We start from the raw sequence: 13987 nt of genomic DNA, 5'->3' as shown, positions 1-13987 counted from the left end.
AGGAAAACGGTGAGGAGGTGAAGGGGCCGATCATGAAACCGTTGGAAACTTCGGAGGAAAGGAGTGTCTGTGGAAACTGGATCTTGGCATGCTGACAATAGATTGGGACATTCCAGTGTGCCTGTGGGGATGGCTATAATACCCGTGAAAAAACCCTGTGTGAACCCAGTGGTCAAATATTCCACCAGATGCCTGCTAGGGTGTGTTCTTAGGTAAAAAAAAACAGGTTGTCGACATTGATGTCGGTTAGTCATTTGTTAGGGGACAACCTGGCCGGGCACATGGTCTTGGTAGGTGCCCTAAAGCATATGGAGCAGATGTGCAACAATCTACAGGCGCTGAAACTGCAGGAGCCTGCGTTGAAATTATTGCACACCTGAGCTTTACCTAGAAAGGAGATGGGCCTACCCAGCTTGTCACGTAGACCACCCACTGGTTTGTTGTGAGGGGTGAAAGTGGGATGAGGGGTGGGAGTGGAGGTGGTAGGATCGGCTTCGGAAGGACATAAGTCCGACGGGGGCCTGAGACCAGCGAAGTGGCGACAGAATAGTTCTTTATCCATCTGACACCAGTTAATTCTGACATTAAACTGTTTCAGATGGGTCGCCGCCTTCGCTGATACCGACTTATGATAGTCGTAAAAAGAGGAGCCCCCGTACTTGATGCCTAAATCCACCACCTTGTGGAGGTAGAGGTCTAGCTCCTCTCTTCTGTGGGGATACACCGTGCAGATGACATCACGGTATATCCTAAAGGCAATTACGAACTGAGGGATGGATAGTTTTTTGTTAAGCCTAGGGTCTCTAGACTTGAGCACCACTGAGATGTCCCCGTAATTGTATGCCCTGTTCTCCAGTATGTCTTGGGATACTATAAGCAGAGACACCAGACACACGTCCTTCCCGTCTAGGATTTCTTTCCTGATGGAGTCTGGGACGGAGTGGGCTGGTGACTCGAAAGGAGATATACCTGTGGCTGGTGCTGGAGAGGGCTGTATAGGGGGGCATGGCGGTACAACAGGAACTGCTGGGGTGGTGGCTGGGAGGCCTGATGTGTTACCTGGGGAGGCGATGGCGCTCTCCACCTTAGATAGCCTGGTGTGCAAAGTTTGTAGGTTAGCCAAAATTGCTGCTAGGGTATCCTGGGTGGCCAGGCCAGCTCTTGGTGGCTGTCCTTGAGAGCTAGTGCCTGGCCTAGGCTCAGGGGCTTGGTAGGTGAGCAGTCTGTAGAGTTCCGCCTTTCTAGCCATAGCTGGAAAGGGGATTCCCCTAAGCCTAAGCTCGGCCGTAATTTTAGGAATAGTCCATGCTCTCAAGGACGTGGGAGTTGAGGGGGCAGGGCTTGAGTGCTGCAGGAACGCGTGGGAACGGCATTCCTGCACTTTCTTTTGAGCAGGAACACCGTTCCTGCTGAAGCTGCATGACTTATGCCGCTCCCAAATGCCCCCCGTGTTCCCCCTGTCATGGGGGGGGCCGAAGAGGTGGCCTAATGCTGGACCCCCTCCCCCCCTGGAGGGCGGCTCTCTCTCTGTCACACGCGGCGAGGGAGCTGTGTCCTCTCTGCTGCCTCTCGCCGCGCGCCGTTTGCTGATGCTGGGAGCCGGAATATAACGTCATATTCCGGCTCCAAGCATCAGCAGACAGCCTGTGCGGCGCGAGGGAGCAGAGAGGACACAGCTCCCTTGCCGCGTGTGATATGGAGACATTTCAGTAGTTCTAAACAGAGAGACCCACGATTTTTACAAAGCTTTCCATTCCTCTGTTTATCATTGCCTCTCGCATAGAGACAGCCACTTCCACTTCTCACCACTCTGTCACCCCACGCACTAGTCAGGGAGGCGGCCCGAGGGTCAAGCTGGGCTGACCATTTCATTTCTGGGGAAGACTCGGGTGCACCATTACTTTAATACTGGGGTAGGCTATTTCACTACATGCAGTGTTTTGCACATCTGCTCCAGAACCTACCTAGTCCACAAACGCAGACCATCTGTCACCTAAGATACGCCCAACTAAGGTTAACCCCTTAAGGACACATGACATGTGTGACATGTCACGATTCCCTTTTATTCCAGAAGTTTGGTCCTTAAGGGGTTAACATTGATATCCTGGAATACTATCTGCATTTACACCCAGGTACGCATCTGGTAGATGCTGGTGCCGGGTTTCTCACAGGGGTTCAGACAGGCCTTATCACCATTCCCACAGGTACACTCGTATGCCCTATCCTATTATCTGCACCCATTGACCCTCTTATGGTGGACCACCTTCTGTCCACAGCAGTCATACGCTGATTTCACGATCGCCTCCTTCCGGTCTTCACACTTCTCATCTTGGTGTACCATTCCCATCGAGGTAGCTATTCACTATACTTTATAATACGTCTGATCATAGACCTCTTCCGCACCGCACTCTACATCCATTCCCAGCCTCAAACTCCCTCATTCCCGCTATTGAGTTCTCACTGCACTACGCAAATCGACCATGCCATACAAACTATCACTTCAGCAAGTAGTTTGGCTTGGTTGAGCAAGACTGACTTATCCAACACCTTTAATCTACTACCTATTCACCCTTCACCATGGCACCTGGCCTACGTTCGGGCGGCCATCCTGGCTAACCATTTTGTGGCTGATTCGCAGGCTGGCTAGGCTGGCAGCAACCTCTCAGCTCTTTTTAGTCTGCTTTTACATTCCTGGTGTCTACAACACAGTCGCTGACGCTCTTTCACGCTCAGTTTAAGATCTTCTTTCAGGCGCTCCCTACGACCCAATACATACCATACAGGATACCACCTTTCCATGATATAATCTTGGACTAAGCACACAATTACACCTCGTACAGGTACGCATGCTTCACGCAGTTTCACGACTACTCTATCACCCACGCCAGGGCTTTGTATATTGTTGATTGTCACAAGTAGAGTTTTTTCGCTTTAAGACTTTTGCAGTTAACCTATTGTACTTTTTGCCTCTTCCTCTAAACCTACAAATTCAAGCATCTTATTTATACCTCCTATGCTGTCACTCCGCTTTACGTAGCCATACACTATCAGTACTAATCCATTACTTCACGTCTAAACCTTCCATTAAGGTAAGCTACATCATGGCTTCCTTCGCTGGTCTCTATTTTTTGCAAAAGGGCTGCATCAGCAGCTTCGAGCTCTAACACCCCAGTCTACATCACTAAGTGATGGGGCCACAGGTAATCCTCAGCTCAGTTACATACATACCTCAATCAGAGTAAAAGCTCCTTACAAGCTTTCAGTACAGAAGCTGTATAAACTTGCAATAAAGTGTGTTTCTTTGAATCCTCTTTTTACAGGCCTACTCGTACGTTGGTTTCGGCACACTTCAACCAACCTTGCTTCCCCTTCTACATTCCATTACGTGTTAGATAAATTCCGAGCACAAGTTGGAAGGCCATTTGGCCTTAATTTGTAGGAGGAGTTATGATCCTATTTAAACCCTACCACCTACTTACCTTTGTCGTGCAAGCTGTTTGTCCCAACCCACCTACACTCATCTATATTAAACAATTCACCTTTGTGGGCCCTCTTTTTACAGGCCTACTTGTATGTTGGTTTCGGCACACCTCAACCAACCTTCTACATTCCATTACGTATTAGATAAATTCCGAGCTGGACTGTCTAATGCCAATTATGTGAATATTTCTATGCACAGACGCACAAACATTGGCTAAGTGCAATTTGCTGACTGTGTTTCGACATAGCAAATTATTTAATTTCATACAATCAACAAACCACTACATGAGTCAGTCTCAGGTCTTCAAGTTGACAGCAATTAAAAATGGAAACACTCAATAAGGTTACTCAAGATCTTTCAACATTATCCTGTGCTACGCCCTGAAGGAAACAGTAACTGAAAGTGTGAATCTCTTCCCATCCAGAGACAGAGAATATATAAACAGCAAGGAATTGGATTTTTTGTATTCATCAAGTTTACAGTACCAAAGGTAAGTCTCAAGGAGATCAGCAGAGAATGACATCTCTGGACTTAATGATTTAACTTCTGCTTTGAACCAGCTGGCCATTCACTAAACTGGGAACTGTTGGGAACTAACCTGGGGATTTCATATTTTAGGCTAAACTTGCATAAATCTCAGCTATTTTCATACCTCGCAACATTTCAGATGGACAAAGAGGACACTTTTCATTTTTGGGGTGTGAGTAGCGGTGTGGCCAGGGGCGAGTTGTTCTGAGATATTTTTGGTGACTAACTAATGACTATTTATACAACTGAAAGTGATTTAGAATTAGAATAATGTAACTTATTTACACAGACTTATTTCTAATCACATTTATTGTTGTTTAAAGACACATTAGTGCATGATTTATTGCTGTGGAGCTCTGGCATAAATTTAGCCTGACCAATAATGTGAAGCTTTAAGGAAAGAGGGACATTAGAATAGAATAGATAGGGAATTGGGCCAGAAATAGTAACTGTACCTCCAAGGTAGGGAAAACTTGGAAAATATGTATTTTTCTGCTTGTTTTTTTTTGGACGAAATATGTGCAATTCCCGTTTAGTGCACAGAGTCTGCTTAAGGTTGCCCAGGGTCCTCCGCAGGCTCAAGCAGGGTACCCTCACAGCCAGAGTCCACCAGGGAGTCTAGGTAATCTGGCTCTGTTAATGCATATGTGACAGGTACTTTGTTTCACAGTTCAAAAACATATGCAATATTTGGCTGTACAAAAAATAGGAAAATAATAATAATAATAATTCCAGAGTGTGAAGCAGTTTTATCCTTTGATCAACAAGATATCTCGGTAATTATGGCAATATTGCTATAATATTTTACTATTCCATTTTGATGCCAATTTTCATTCCAGACATGTGCTAAGATGTGTGTTGAGAAAAATAGTAAAATAATTCATATGAATTTGTGAATCTGATCACATGGAACATATTGGCTTACATACATATAATATAGGAAGGAGTCACCAAATTATTTGTGGGCTCAAGCCCAAGGTGTTTTTGACCAAAGCAACTCAACTGTTTGAATGCGTATGGGGAAGTCTGTGGTGGGGTTGTGTCTGTGCATGGGCTGTTTGTGGTGTTGTGTGTGTGCGCATGTTAATAGTGGTGTAAGAGAATCTTGCAGAAAAGCTTGTGTGCTAGCTTCTTACCCAGAGACTATGGGCCCTCTGTGGCAATAACAGAACAAGTGGACATATAAAGGGTTAATGGTGTGTAAATGTTATATTCTACAATCTCTGTTTTTTTGGAGTGTGGAGATGTTTTGTGTGTAAGTTTAATTCAATCAGTACAGCTTGTCACTTTGATTAAGTTAGTGATGCCCAGACACTCTGGCACCAGGGGTGGGTGCAATGTAATTAAACCTGTCATTGTTATTGGTTACTTTGCCAAGTCCTGTCCCTATTATTGGTTGTTATGCTTTATCCTCCCCTTGGGTTTCCCCTTGGGTTTCCCTATATAAACATCAATAAAAATACACTTTGTTCTTCCCTTCACTAAGTTCTGTGTGGTGTTTGGGAGAGAGATATAAAAGAGCTATCTGATCGGAGAACTGGCTGAGGGTTGTGGAAGAAGTAAAAACCCCTGGAGGTTGCCTCTCAGAGCCCTTGTGGACAGGGACGAATGGTATAGCAGGACATCTCTGGTCCTCAAGCCTGACAATAGTCTAACCTGCTCCTCTTACAAGTGGCTGTATGTGGGAAAACTTGCCGTATGGTGTTATTTGGATTGATAAGGGCCCTAGGGTATCTTTGGGGAATCGGAGCTCTAGGACGTGTGGGAAGATAAGGTCTGTAAGGATTTTATTTGAGGAATATAGTGTGTGTTGATAGATAGGGGCGCTAGGTGTGTTTGGGAGGGCTAGGGTTGTGGTTATGGGTTGGATGGGGACTGTAGGTTATGTGTTTGGTTGGGGTTATGGGGTCTGTAGAGTTTTGTTTTAGGGAAAGGGGCTGTAGAGTGTATGTGGAAATAAGGGCTGTATTGTGTGATGGGGGAGGTTAGACTGGATCGCATATTTGTGGGAGAATAGAGGTTGTAGTACAAATGTGCATGTTGAATAGGGGCTTTAGTGTGTGTGTAAGGTGTAATAGGAACAGTTGTGTGAGTGTTGGTGGGGGATAGGACTGCATTGTGTGTTGGGGATGACATGGGTTGAAGTGTGTGTTGGGGTAATAGTAGCTGTTGTGAGTTTCAGAGGCTGTTCTGTGCATTGGGAACATTTAAAAAAAATCTGTTTATTTCTCCCTCCTCTTACTTAGCTTGGACCAGGGAGGGGTACTGCATTGTGAAATCTGCAGAGTACTCACACACTGCGCTGTACCATCTACTAAAATCTAAACTCTTTCCAAGGTTCACATCTCCTAATACTTCTTCCTGCTGTTTTTTTTGTCTTAAATGGGTTATGAACGAAGTAATCTAGGAACATATATGACTACACATAGAGCTTTGAAATAATTCTGATTCCAGGTATCTGACGTGCAATCTGAAAACTTAACATGAAACTCCTCGTTATCCTTCTGTCTGCCTTCTGTGCCCTTACGCATGGTAAGTGCTTTAAATACATCACAGTTTAGTAGATAGGACAGGGAGTTAAACAGTGTGAATGGGGTGTTAACCAGGACATAGGTAAGAGATACACTAAAACACTATGAGAAACATCTCTTTGTAACTGTCGTCTACAATTATGAGAGGAGCACAAAGCAAGAAGTATTGGTGGGTTAAAAGACACACAAGGAGGTAAATGGGGTCAAACAACACACAAGGAGGAAAGGAAGAATTAAGAGACTCACAAAGGGTGAGTGTATATAGAGGCACAAAGAGGGTTGAGCAATACATAGATAAAACATATTACAGTTCAGCGTGTAGTACCAACCTGCAGTTACGCCCTGGTACCAAATAAAAGAGGTATGGTTCTTGAACTGAATTCTCCTTTTCTCTATATTTTAACCAGGATGTCCCACCATCGTGTCCAAGTCAGCATGGGGAGGAAAGGCTGCCAAATGCAGCAGTCGTTTAACTACTCCAGTCCCATATGTGATCATCCACCACACTGAGGGGGCATTTTGTTCCTCACCGGCTACATGTTCTGCTCAAGCCAGAAATGTCCAGAATTATCACATGAGCAGTCGAGGCTGGTGTGACATTGGATACAAGTAAGCTGCTTAAAAAGAGAGGTCTTCAAAAAAAATCAAGTGGATAGCTGGAAAACTTTGGAATTACAATGTCCAGAGTTTAAAGGTCAAGGGGGTAGAATTTAAAGATATAATAGATAAAAGAAGATAATTGGCATGGGCATCCCCAGCCCGGGGCAGGAGCAGGAAAAATTCCCCCAGGAATTTGCCTTTCCTTTATTTTAAATGGTTACGATCATTCCCCTTCGCTAAAATGCATCCAGTAGAACAGATCTCTAATGCAAAACTTTCACTATCTTCTGTTTGCTAAACCAGACCAATTAAATGAAGACTTCAAAGTATGGCTTCTTGATCCAGTGCATTCGTTCATTGAGGCAACATACTGCCAAGATATATTTATTTAGCTCTGATGTTAAAATTAAAGATCCGGTGATTGGCTCATCTCTGGGTGAGAAGATAGGAGAAAAAATGGTAGACTGTGTATTGAAAAGCTGGAGAAGACCTACAAGAAAAGATTCCATCCCTAGAATGGGTTTTCAGGCAGTGAAAAGCTTAGCAAAGAAATAGGCAATTGTGAAGTTTACTATATAATACAAATAATGATATATACTTATATATTTATTGTTTTTATACTCCCAAATTAATTTAGCTTTCTGGTTGGAGAAGATGGCCGTGTATATGAAGGACGTGGCTGGAGAAACCTCGGAGCTCATGCAACAGGCTACAACTCAAAATCCATTGGAATTAGCTTTATTGGATCGTTCACTAGTAAGTTGGTACAATGGGGTAATGCCATAACATCACATTTGGGATAAATTATTATAGAGTCTCCGTTTATCTTTACTCTTTTCTGTCTCCACCTTGTTGTACGTTTATAAAACATAACATGTATTTCTTCTAACACAGAAATGCTATTTATTTTGATTTCAGCAGAACAACCATTTTTATTGGTTTATTTCTAGCTATTTATATCTTCAACTATCTCCTCATTTCCATTTTGAATTATCCTACCTATACTAATTCTTTTTGATCATTTTTGTAACTTGTATTTTTTTTTTCCCACCCAGAGCGCGCTCCCAGTGCTAGCGCCCTAAATGCTGCTCAAAGTCTGATAAAGTGTGGAGTCTCGAAAGGTTATATCAAATCAGCTTATATTCTGAAGGGACATCGCAATGTAGGGAACACAGATTGCCCTGGAGCCAAATTATACCAAATCATTCAAAAATGGCGCAATTTTAAGGCTTGAGACTCAAGCATTGTGCAATGAATTTATCTTGCTGTACTGCGTTTCTATCATACTTGACATTATTTTACACCTGTAAACATTTTGTAGGTATCCCATTTTGTGCCACACAGCTCCTTAAATGTGCAGAGATCTTCAAACCAATAACACAAGACAGATACTTTCTGGGACATACTCACACATGTACGCTTTAGTTTTTATGACATCTCTCAAAGAAGGGCAATACATGATGATACTCCATCTTAAATAGTACACTCTATTCTCTCCTGTATCTCATTGAAATATAAAATGTTCAGCTTTTTCTACTAACAGCAAAAAATATTAATTTACTTTAACCCACATTGTGCTTTAATTTACTACAGAAATCTGCTTTTACAAGGAAATACTGCTGTAATAAAATATATATCATTCTATATGACTTTTTGCTATTTAATAAGAGTGCTTCTTGTCTTCTTCTTGTGTATGTGTTTATGTTTATTATTGCTTATCATAACATGTTAAGAAATGATGCGCTATTAACAATCAATCTTTATTTAAAATACAGAAGGACAAAAGAATAGACAATTAATATTATTTGTGAATGGTTCAGATACAGAACATTAAAAGTTCTGTCAGCCTACTGATATATAGTGATAGCATACATTTCATGTAAGCCAACAATCTGTGCAATATTATCCACATTAGGTTCTTTACAGAAACATGTAGAAATATAAGTATGTTTTTATCCCCCCATTCATGGGGAGTTTCTAGTTTTACAAGGTAGAAATCACTTCAAAATAATGAAACTGAAATAGTATTCTCTTGTATTAAAGTTTTGTCCAATAAAATATAAGCTGGTCAGTTCACGGCTTGGCCATTACTACTTTATGGACTCCAGTCAATGATGATTTTTTCGGTGGAATCTTCAAGATCTTCGTTCATCTCATTTTTCATGTGTACTTTTCGGTGTTTAATAAGACTTGAATTCTGGCTGAAGCTTTTCCCACACTCGGTGCAGATATAAGGCCTCTCCCCAGTATGGGTCCTCTGATGCTCAATGAGGTTGGATCGCTGTGTATAACTTTTGCCACAGTCCATGCACGAGTATGGCCGTAGCCCTGTGTGGGCTCTCTGGTGGGCAATAAGATTAGAAATTTGTGTAAATCTTCTCCCACACTCCGAACAAGAATATGGCCTCTCGCCTCTGTGGGCCCTCTGGTGTGTGATTAGATGTGAGCTGCGAGAAAATCGCTTTCCACACTCTGTGCATTCATACGGTTTCTCCCCAGTGTGAGCCCTCTGGTGAGTAACAAGGTTTGAAACAAGTGTAAAGCTCTTTTCACAGTCACTGCATACATACGGTCGCTCCCCTGTGTGTGCTCTCTGGTGGGCAATAAGGTTTGAGCTATCAGTGAAGGTTTTACCACAGTCTGTGCATGCGTATGGTCTCTCTCCTGTGTGTGTTCGCTGGTGTTTGACAAGATTTGAGCTGTCAGTGAATCCTTTCCCACACTCAATGCAAACATATGGTTTCTCTCCCGTGTGGATTCGGTGGTGTGTAATTAAAGATGACCTACGAGTAAATGTTTTGCCGCAATCTGTACATGGAAACTGTTTCTCAATGTGTTGTCTGCCTTTAGACCTTTGCCCGATTTTATAGCATTTATAACTTTTTGGTTGGGTGTGTTTTTCTACTTTTGAAATTTTTTTCTTCTTCATATTGCATAGCTCTTTTTCACTAGTTCTCTCTTTAGCCTCCTTTTGCTCTGTTAGAGCAAGCTGTCCATGTGAATACGATTCAGATTTCCTGGTTTCTTTTTGAGTTTTGGACATGTATTCATTCCTAGGCTCTGGGATACCTTTCTCCATATAACTGGGTGTATTACAAGTTTGGCAAGGACTGGTATACCTAGGAAAGACAAATTACATTATGTTATTAGTTGTGTATCATTTGAACATGGGGAAAAACTGCAATGAAATACATATATTTACAAAACAGACCACCATTTGCAACTAGCCACACATTGATAACAAAATAAGTTTTTTAGGGAACTTTCCCTAATAAGTTTTTTAGGGAACTTTCCCTAAAGTTTTATTTCCGATAAATGCATTTAATAAAAGTTGGCACATAGAATAGGCTAATACAATACAGACACAGTTCATATGAATCATCACTTATAAAAGTTAGTTTCGCATTTGCAGAGCAGTAAAATAAAAGAGGGACACCTGGATGTATCTTATACTTTCTTGTAAAAATAGTGAAGACACTGACAACTGAAGGAACTTTTAATTAAAAGTGATTGGTCACAACTAAAAAAAAAGTGATTGCTACTCCAGTATGTGCACAAAGAAAGCTGAAATTGTGACTTTTTGTTTGGTAAACAGGATTTCTCAAAAATATGACTATCATTAATTCCTGTAAGTAGTCACTTTCTCAGTTTACAAGAACACTACCACTGGAGGTCCATGCACCCCACCACTCAGAATATGGAAAAGGTCCATGCTACGCTAATATACCCATGACCAGGACTGTCATGATATACTATATATCTTATGTAAAAAAAAAACTTAATAAAATAGCACCTTAAATACCATGAAGAGTGACAAACACTTTATGTGCCATGAAAACAAGTAAGAATTTTTATGGTCTAACTTAGAATGCACTTTGCTGTAATTAATGGCACTTGCCAAGCTAAATAACCTCTTAGGTGCCAAGTGGCCCAGAGTCGAAATCTTCAAAGGGATGTGGAAAAGAAGAATGAGCTAGATGCTGTGTAGTTGCCCCAAATAATTTAATTTTCTTTAGTTTAGTTTAATTCCTGTAGTTGACAAACAGCAGAGCACATTTCGGCAATTCCCAGTCATCACTAGCGACGGCTGTGAATTAAGGGCATCTTTTCGCACAATGTGAGAGTTATTCTATGAAGGACCCTGCCACCTCGCAAGATCCTCCACAGACGTCTGTGATATACTCTACTGTATGTGCGAAAGTGTAACCGTGATGCAGGGTCCGGGTAGATGAAGCGCAAGGAGTTTTAAAAGGAACATGGCGGCGACAGCAACAGGGAGCTTTAGGTAAGCATTTTTGCCTGGCATTTGTACCAAGTGGGGATGTCAATTTCAAGGGTCTTTTATTCAAAGACCCTTAAAGGTGAAAAATAAGCTTTGAAGCACCAGAACCACCTTAGCTTAATTAAGTGGATTTGATGCATAAATCACGCCCCTACAGTCTCTCATGTGTAAAAGGAGACAATATATTTTATTCAACTAATTTATAAAGGATCCAGCATTTAATTATCAAATAAATTTTGTTCATTATCTTTTACCAATACCCATCTTCATATATTATTTTATAGCTTCCGAATGTCCTTACTGTGTCCATTATACCCCTCTATGAGAAACATCTGCTTAGATACTTTCCAGCATTGATCAAGGGTGTTAGTGCTGAGCAAAATGGGAGTGGGTAGGATTCAAGGGATCTAGGAGAAACATTTTGGAAAAGTAATAAATGCACAATTTAACTGTCTTGGTTACGTGTATTAAAAATTCATGATTTTTATCCTCAACTATTCCCAAGAAATGTGAAACTCCTTGCAGGAAGCTTGACCATTTACAGTTTAGTGAATAATTCTAACTATGGAATTTACTAATAGATACTTGTTACATTATTGAATATTGATGTGAAATCTTGCAATTTTCATTGTAATTTTGTATTTCAATGCAAATTATGAAGCTTGGCGCAACAATAAAAAAAAAAATTATGAAACAAAGAGATTCCTAAGTACCAAATAACAGAACGGCAATGCTAAGATTGCAACATTATTCCTTAAAGTGATAATAAAATATAGGGTACACACGTACGTACATATATTCCATTAAATATAATGTTATATAACAATGTAGAAAGTTATACATTCATAAGAATGCATAATGGTTTATTGTTGCTCAAAAGAGCTTACACTCCATACTCAGTGATTAATACATGTGCTGGCCCCCCCAGTGTGGCCCCTTGCCCAGGAGGGCCCCATTGATGGTACACCTTGCCAGTTAATGTTTAGATACAGACAGGAGAGGCAGGATGGGCCCTGGGGCTGAGAACCTCTCTCCCACTCAGGTCTGAGGGCTATAGAGCCACTTTCCAGCCCTCCCCTGCAGTAATAGTCCCAGCTCTCACTGAGGAAGCCTGCCCTGCAGGCCGCACCGCCGCTTCCTGCCCACACTGGCTTACCTTGCCCAGCTCAGCCTTTTGTCTATATGAATGGCCCTCGGAGGGGGCGGGGCAATCCCGAGACCAATCAATGGCGGTGTGCGCAAAGGATCCTGGGAGATGTTTCTTTCTCACTGCTGTATAATGACGTGCTGTGAACAGACGGACTACGATTCCCGTAATGCATCACTGCGGAGGTGGACATGGGAGGTGTGACAGCCAATGGGAGAACAGACTGAGCTGTCAATCTCTATTAAAACTTGCCCGGGGTATCCTGAGAGTCTGTACAGCGACTTACATACCGGCTACACCATGCTGGATGATCTGGGCAGCGCTAAGGGCTACCCACCGGGCAAGGCTTGGATGGAGGGAGACAGTCTGGGCACACACTGACCCAGGGCAGGAGCTGGAAGCAAGGGCTCTTACTAGACACACACTGACCCTGAGAAGCAGGGCATTCACTGGGCAGACACTGACCCTGGGCAGTGGGGGGCTGCAGGTACTAACCCTGGGCAATGGGAGGCTGCAGGTACTAACCCTGGGCAATGGGGGGCTGCAGGTTCTAACCCTGGGCAATGGGGGGCTGCAGGTTCTAACCCTGGTCAGTGGGGGGCTGCAGGTACTAACCCTGGGCAGTGGGGGGCTGCAGGGACACTTACTGGGTTGGCACTAACCCTGGGCAATGGGAGGCTGCAGGGACACTTACTGGGCAGGTACTTACCCTGGGCAATGGGAGGCTGCAGGTACTAACCCAGGGCAATGGGAGGCTGCAGGAACACTTACTGGGCAGACACTAACCCTGGGCAATGGGAGGCTGCAGGGACACTTACTGGGCAGACACTAACCCTGGGCAATGGGAGGCTGCAGGGACACTTACTGCACAGACATTAACCCTGGGCAATGGTAGGCTGCAGGGACTTTTACTGGGCAGACATTAACCCTGGTCAATGGGAGGCTGTGGTTGTTTACCTATTTTGTTTCTAGGGAATGCAATAAAAACATTTGAGACTAAACTAAACAAGATACCTCTCCCAGATGTCAGGCTTACTAATGTAACACATTTATTGGTAGTTCATCAATGAACGTATGGGGATACAGCACATTTTTAATTAAAAAGAAACGTGTATTGTTTTAGCTAACCTCTTCTTGTTTCCTTTTTTTTTTTTTTTTTTTAAATAAGGCAGCAGGTGATGTACTTTTCTATACATTGTTATACACCTACTCTTATTTTCTGTGTAATTGCAAGGTAGTCCTGCACTTCCTAGAAGTGAAATAACTAAATATTTTACATGACAGCAACCACTTTGCCAAATTAGAATACTCAAACTTTGTTTTTACTGGTATAGTCTTGCATTTCTTTTTGTTTACATGTTTACATAGGCCTCCTCCTTGTTTCAATATAAAAAAAGCTACACATTTTTTAAATCTAC

At 42.5% G+C, this 13987-nt stretch overlaps 2 protein-coding genes across 2 annotated transcripts; one reads left to right on the top strand and one right to left on the bottom strand.

The window, feature by feature from the left end:
- The first annotated feature begins 6492 nt into the window (after window positions 1–6492).
- Window positions 6493–8799, top strand: LOC134572604 (peptidoglycan recognition protein 1-like). The gene is made up of 4 exons (XM_063431670.1): window positions 6493–6541; window positions 6948–7149; window positions 7778–7896; window positions 8196–8799. Exons 1-4 carry the CDS (start codon window positions 6493–6495, stop codon window positions 8372–8374), a joined length of 549 nt encoding a protein of 182 aa, XP_063287740.1. The 3' UTR covers window positions 8375–8799.
- A 98-nt stretch (window positions 8800–8897) lies between these two features.
- Window positions 8898–12621, bottom strand: LOC134572595 (zinc finger protein 239-like). Its single transcript, XM_063431651.1, has 2 exons — window positions 12579–12621; window positions 8898–10259 (listed from the first exon to the last, which is right to left on the bottom strand). Exon 2 carries the CDS (start codon window positions 10217–10219, stop codon window positions 9236–9238), a length of 984 nt encoding a protein of 327 aa, XP_063287721.1. The 5' UTR covers window positions 10220–10259; window positions 12579–12621; the 3' UTR covers window positions 8898–9235.
- Window positions 12622–13987: the final 1366 nt, after the last annotated feature.

This window comes from Pelobates fuscus, chromosome 9 (genome assembly GCF_036172605.1).
Source record: "Pelobates fuscus isolate aPelFus1 chromosome 9, aPelFus1.pri, whole genome shotgun sequence".
NCBI classification, from domain to species: Eukaryota; Metazoa; Chordata; class Amphibia; order Anura; family Pelobatidae; genus Pelobates; species Pelobates fuscus.
The sequence above is the reverse complement of the archived record's forward strand: the minus strand, read 5'-3'. Positions and strand labels throughout refer to the sequence as shown.

Coding starts and splice junctions, on each gene's coding strand:
- LOC134572604 (XM_063431670.1), top strand. CDS start 6,493: ATGAAACTCCTCGTTATCCTTCTGTCTGCCTTCTGTGCCCTTACGCAT. Junction 6,542..6,947: donor CTTCTGTGCCCTTACGCATG/GTAAGTGCTTTA, acceptor TATTTTAACCAG/GATGTCCCACCATCGTGTCC. Junction 7,897..8,195: donor CTTTATTGGATCGTTCACTA/GTAAGTTGGTAC, acceptor TTTCCCACCCAG/AGCGCGCTCCCAGTGCTAGC.
- LOC134572595 (XM_063431651.1), bottom strand. CDS start 10,219: ATGGAGAAAGGTATCCCAGAGCCTAGGAATGAATACATGTCCAAAACT.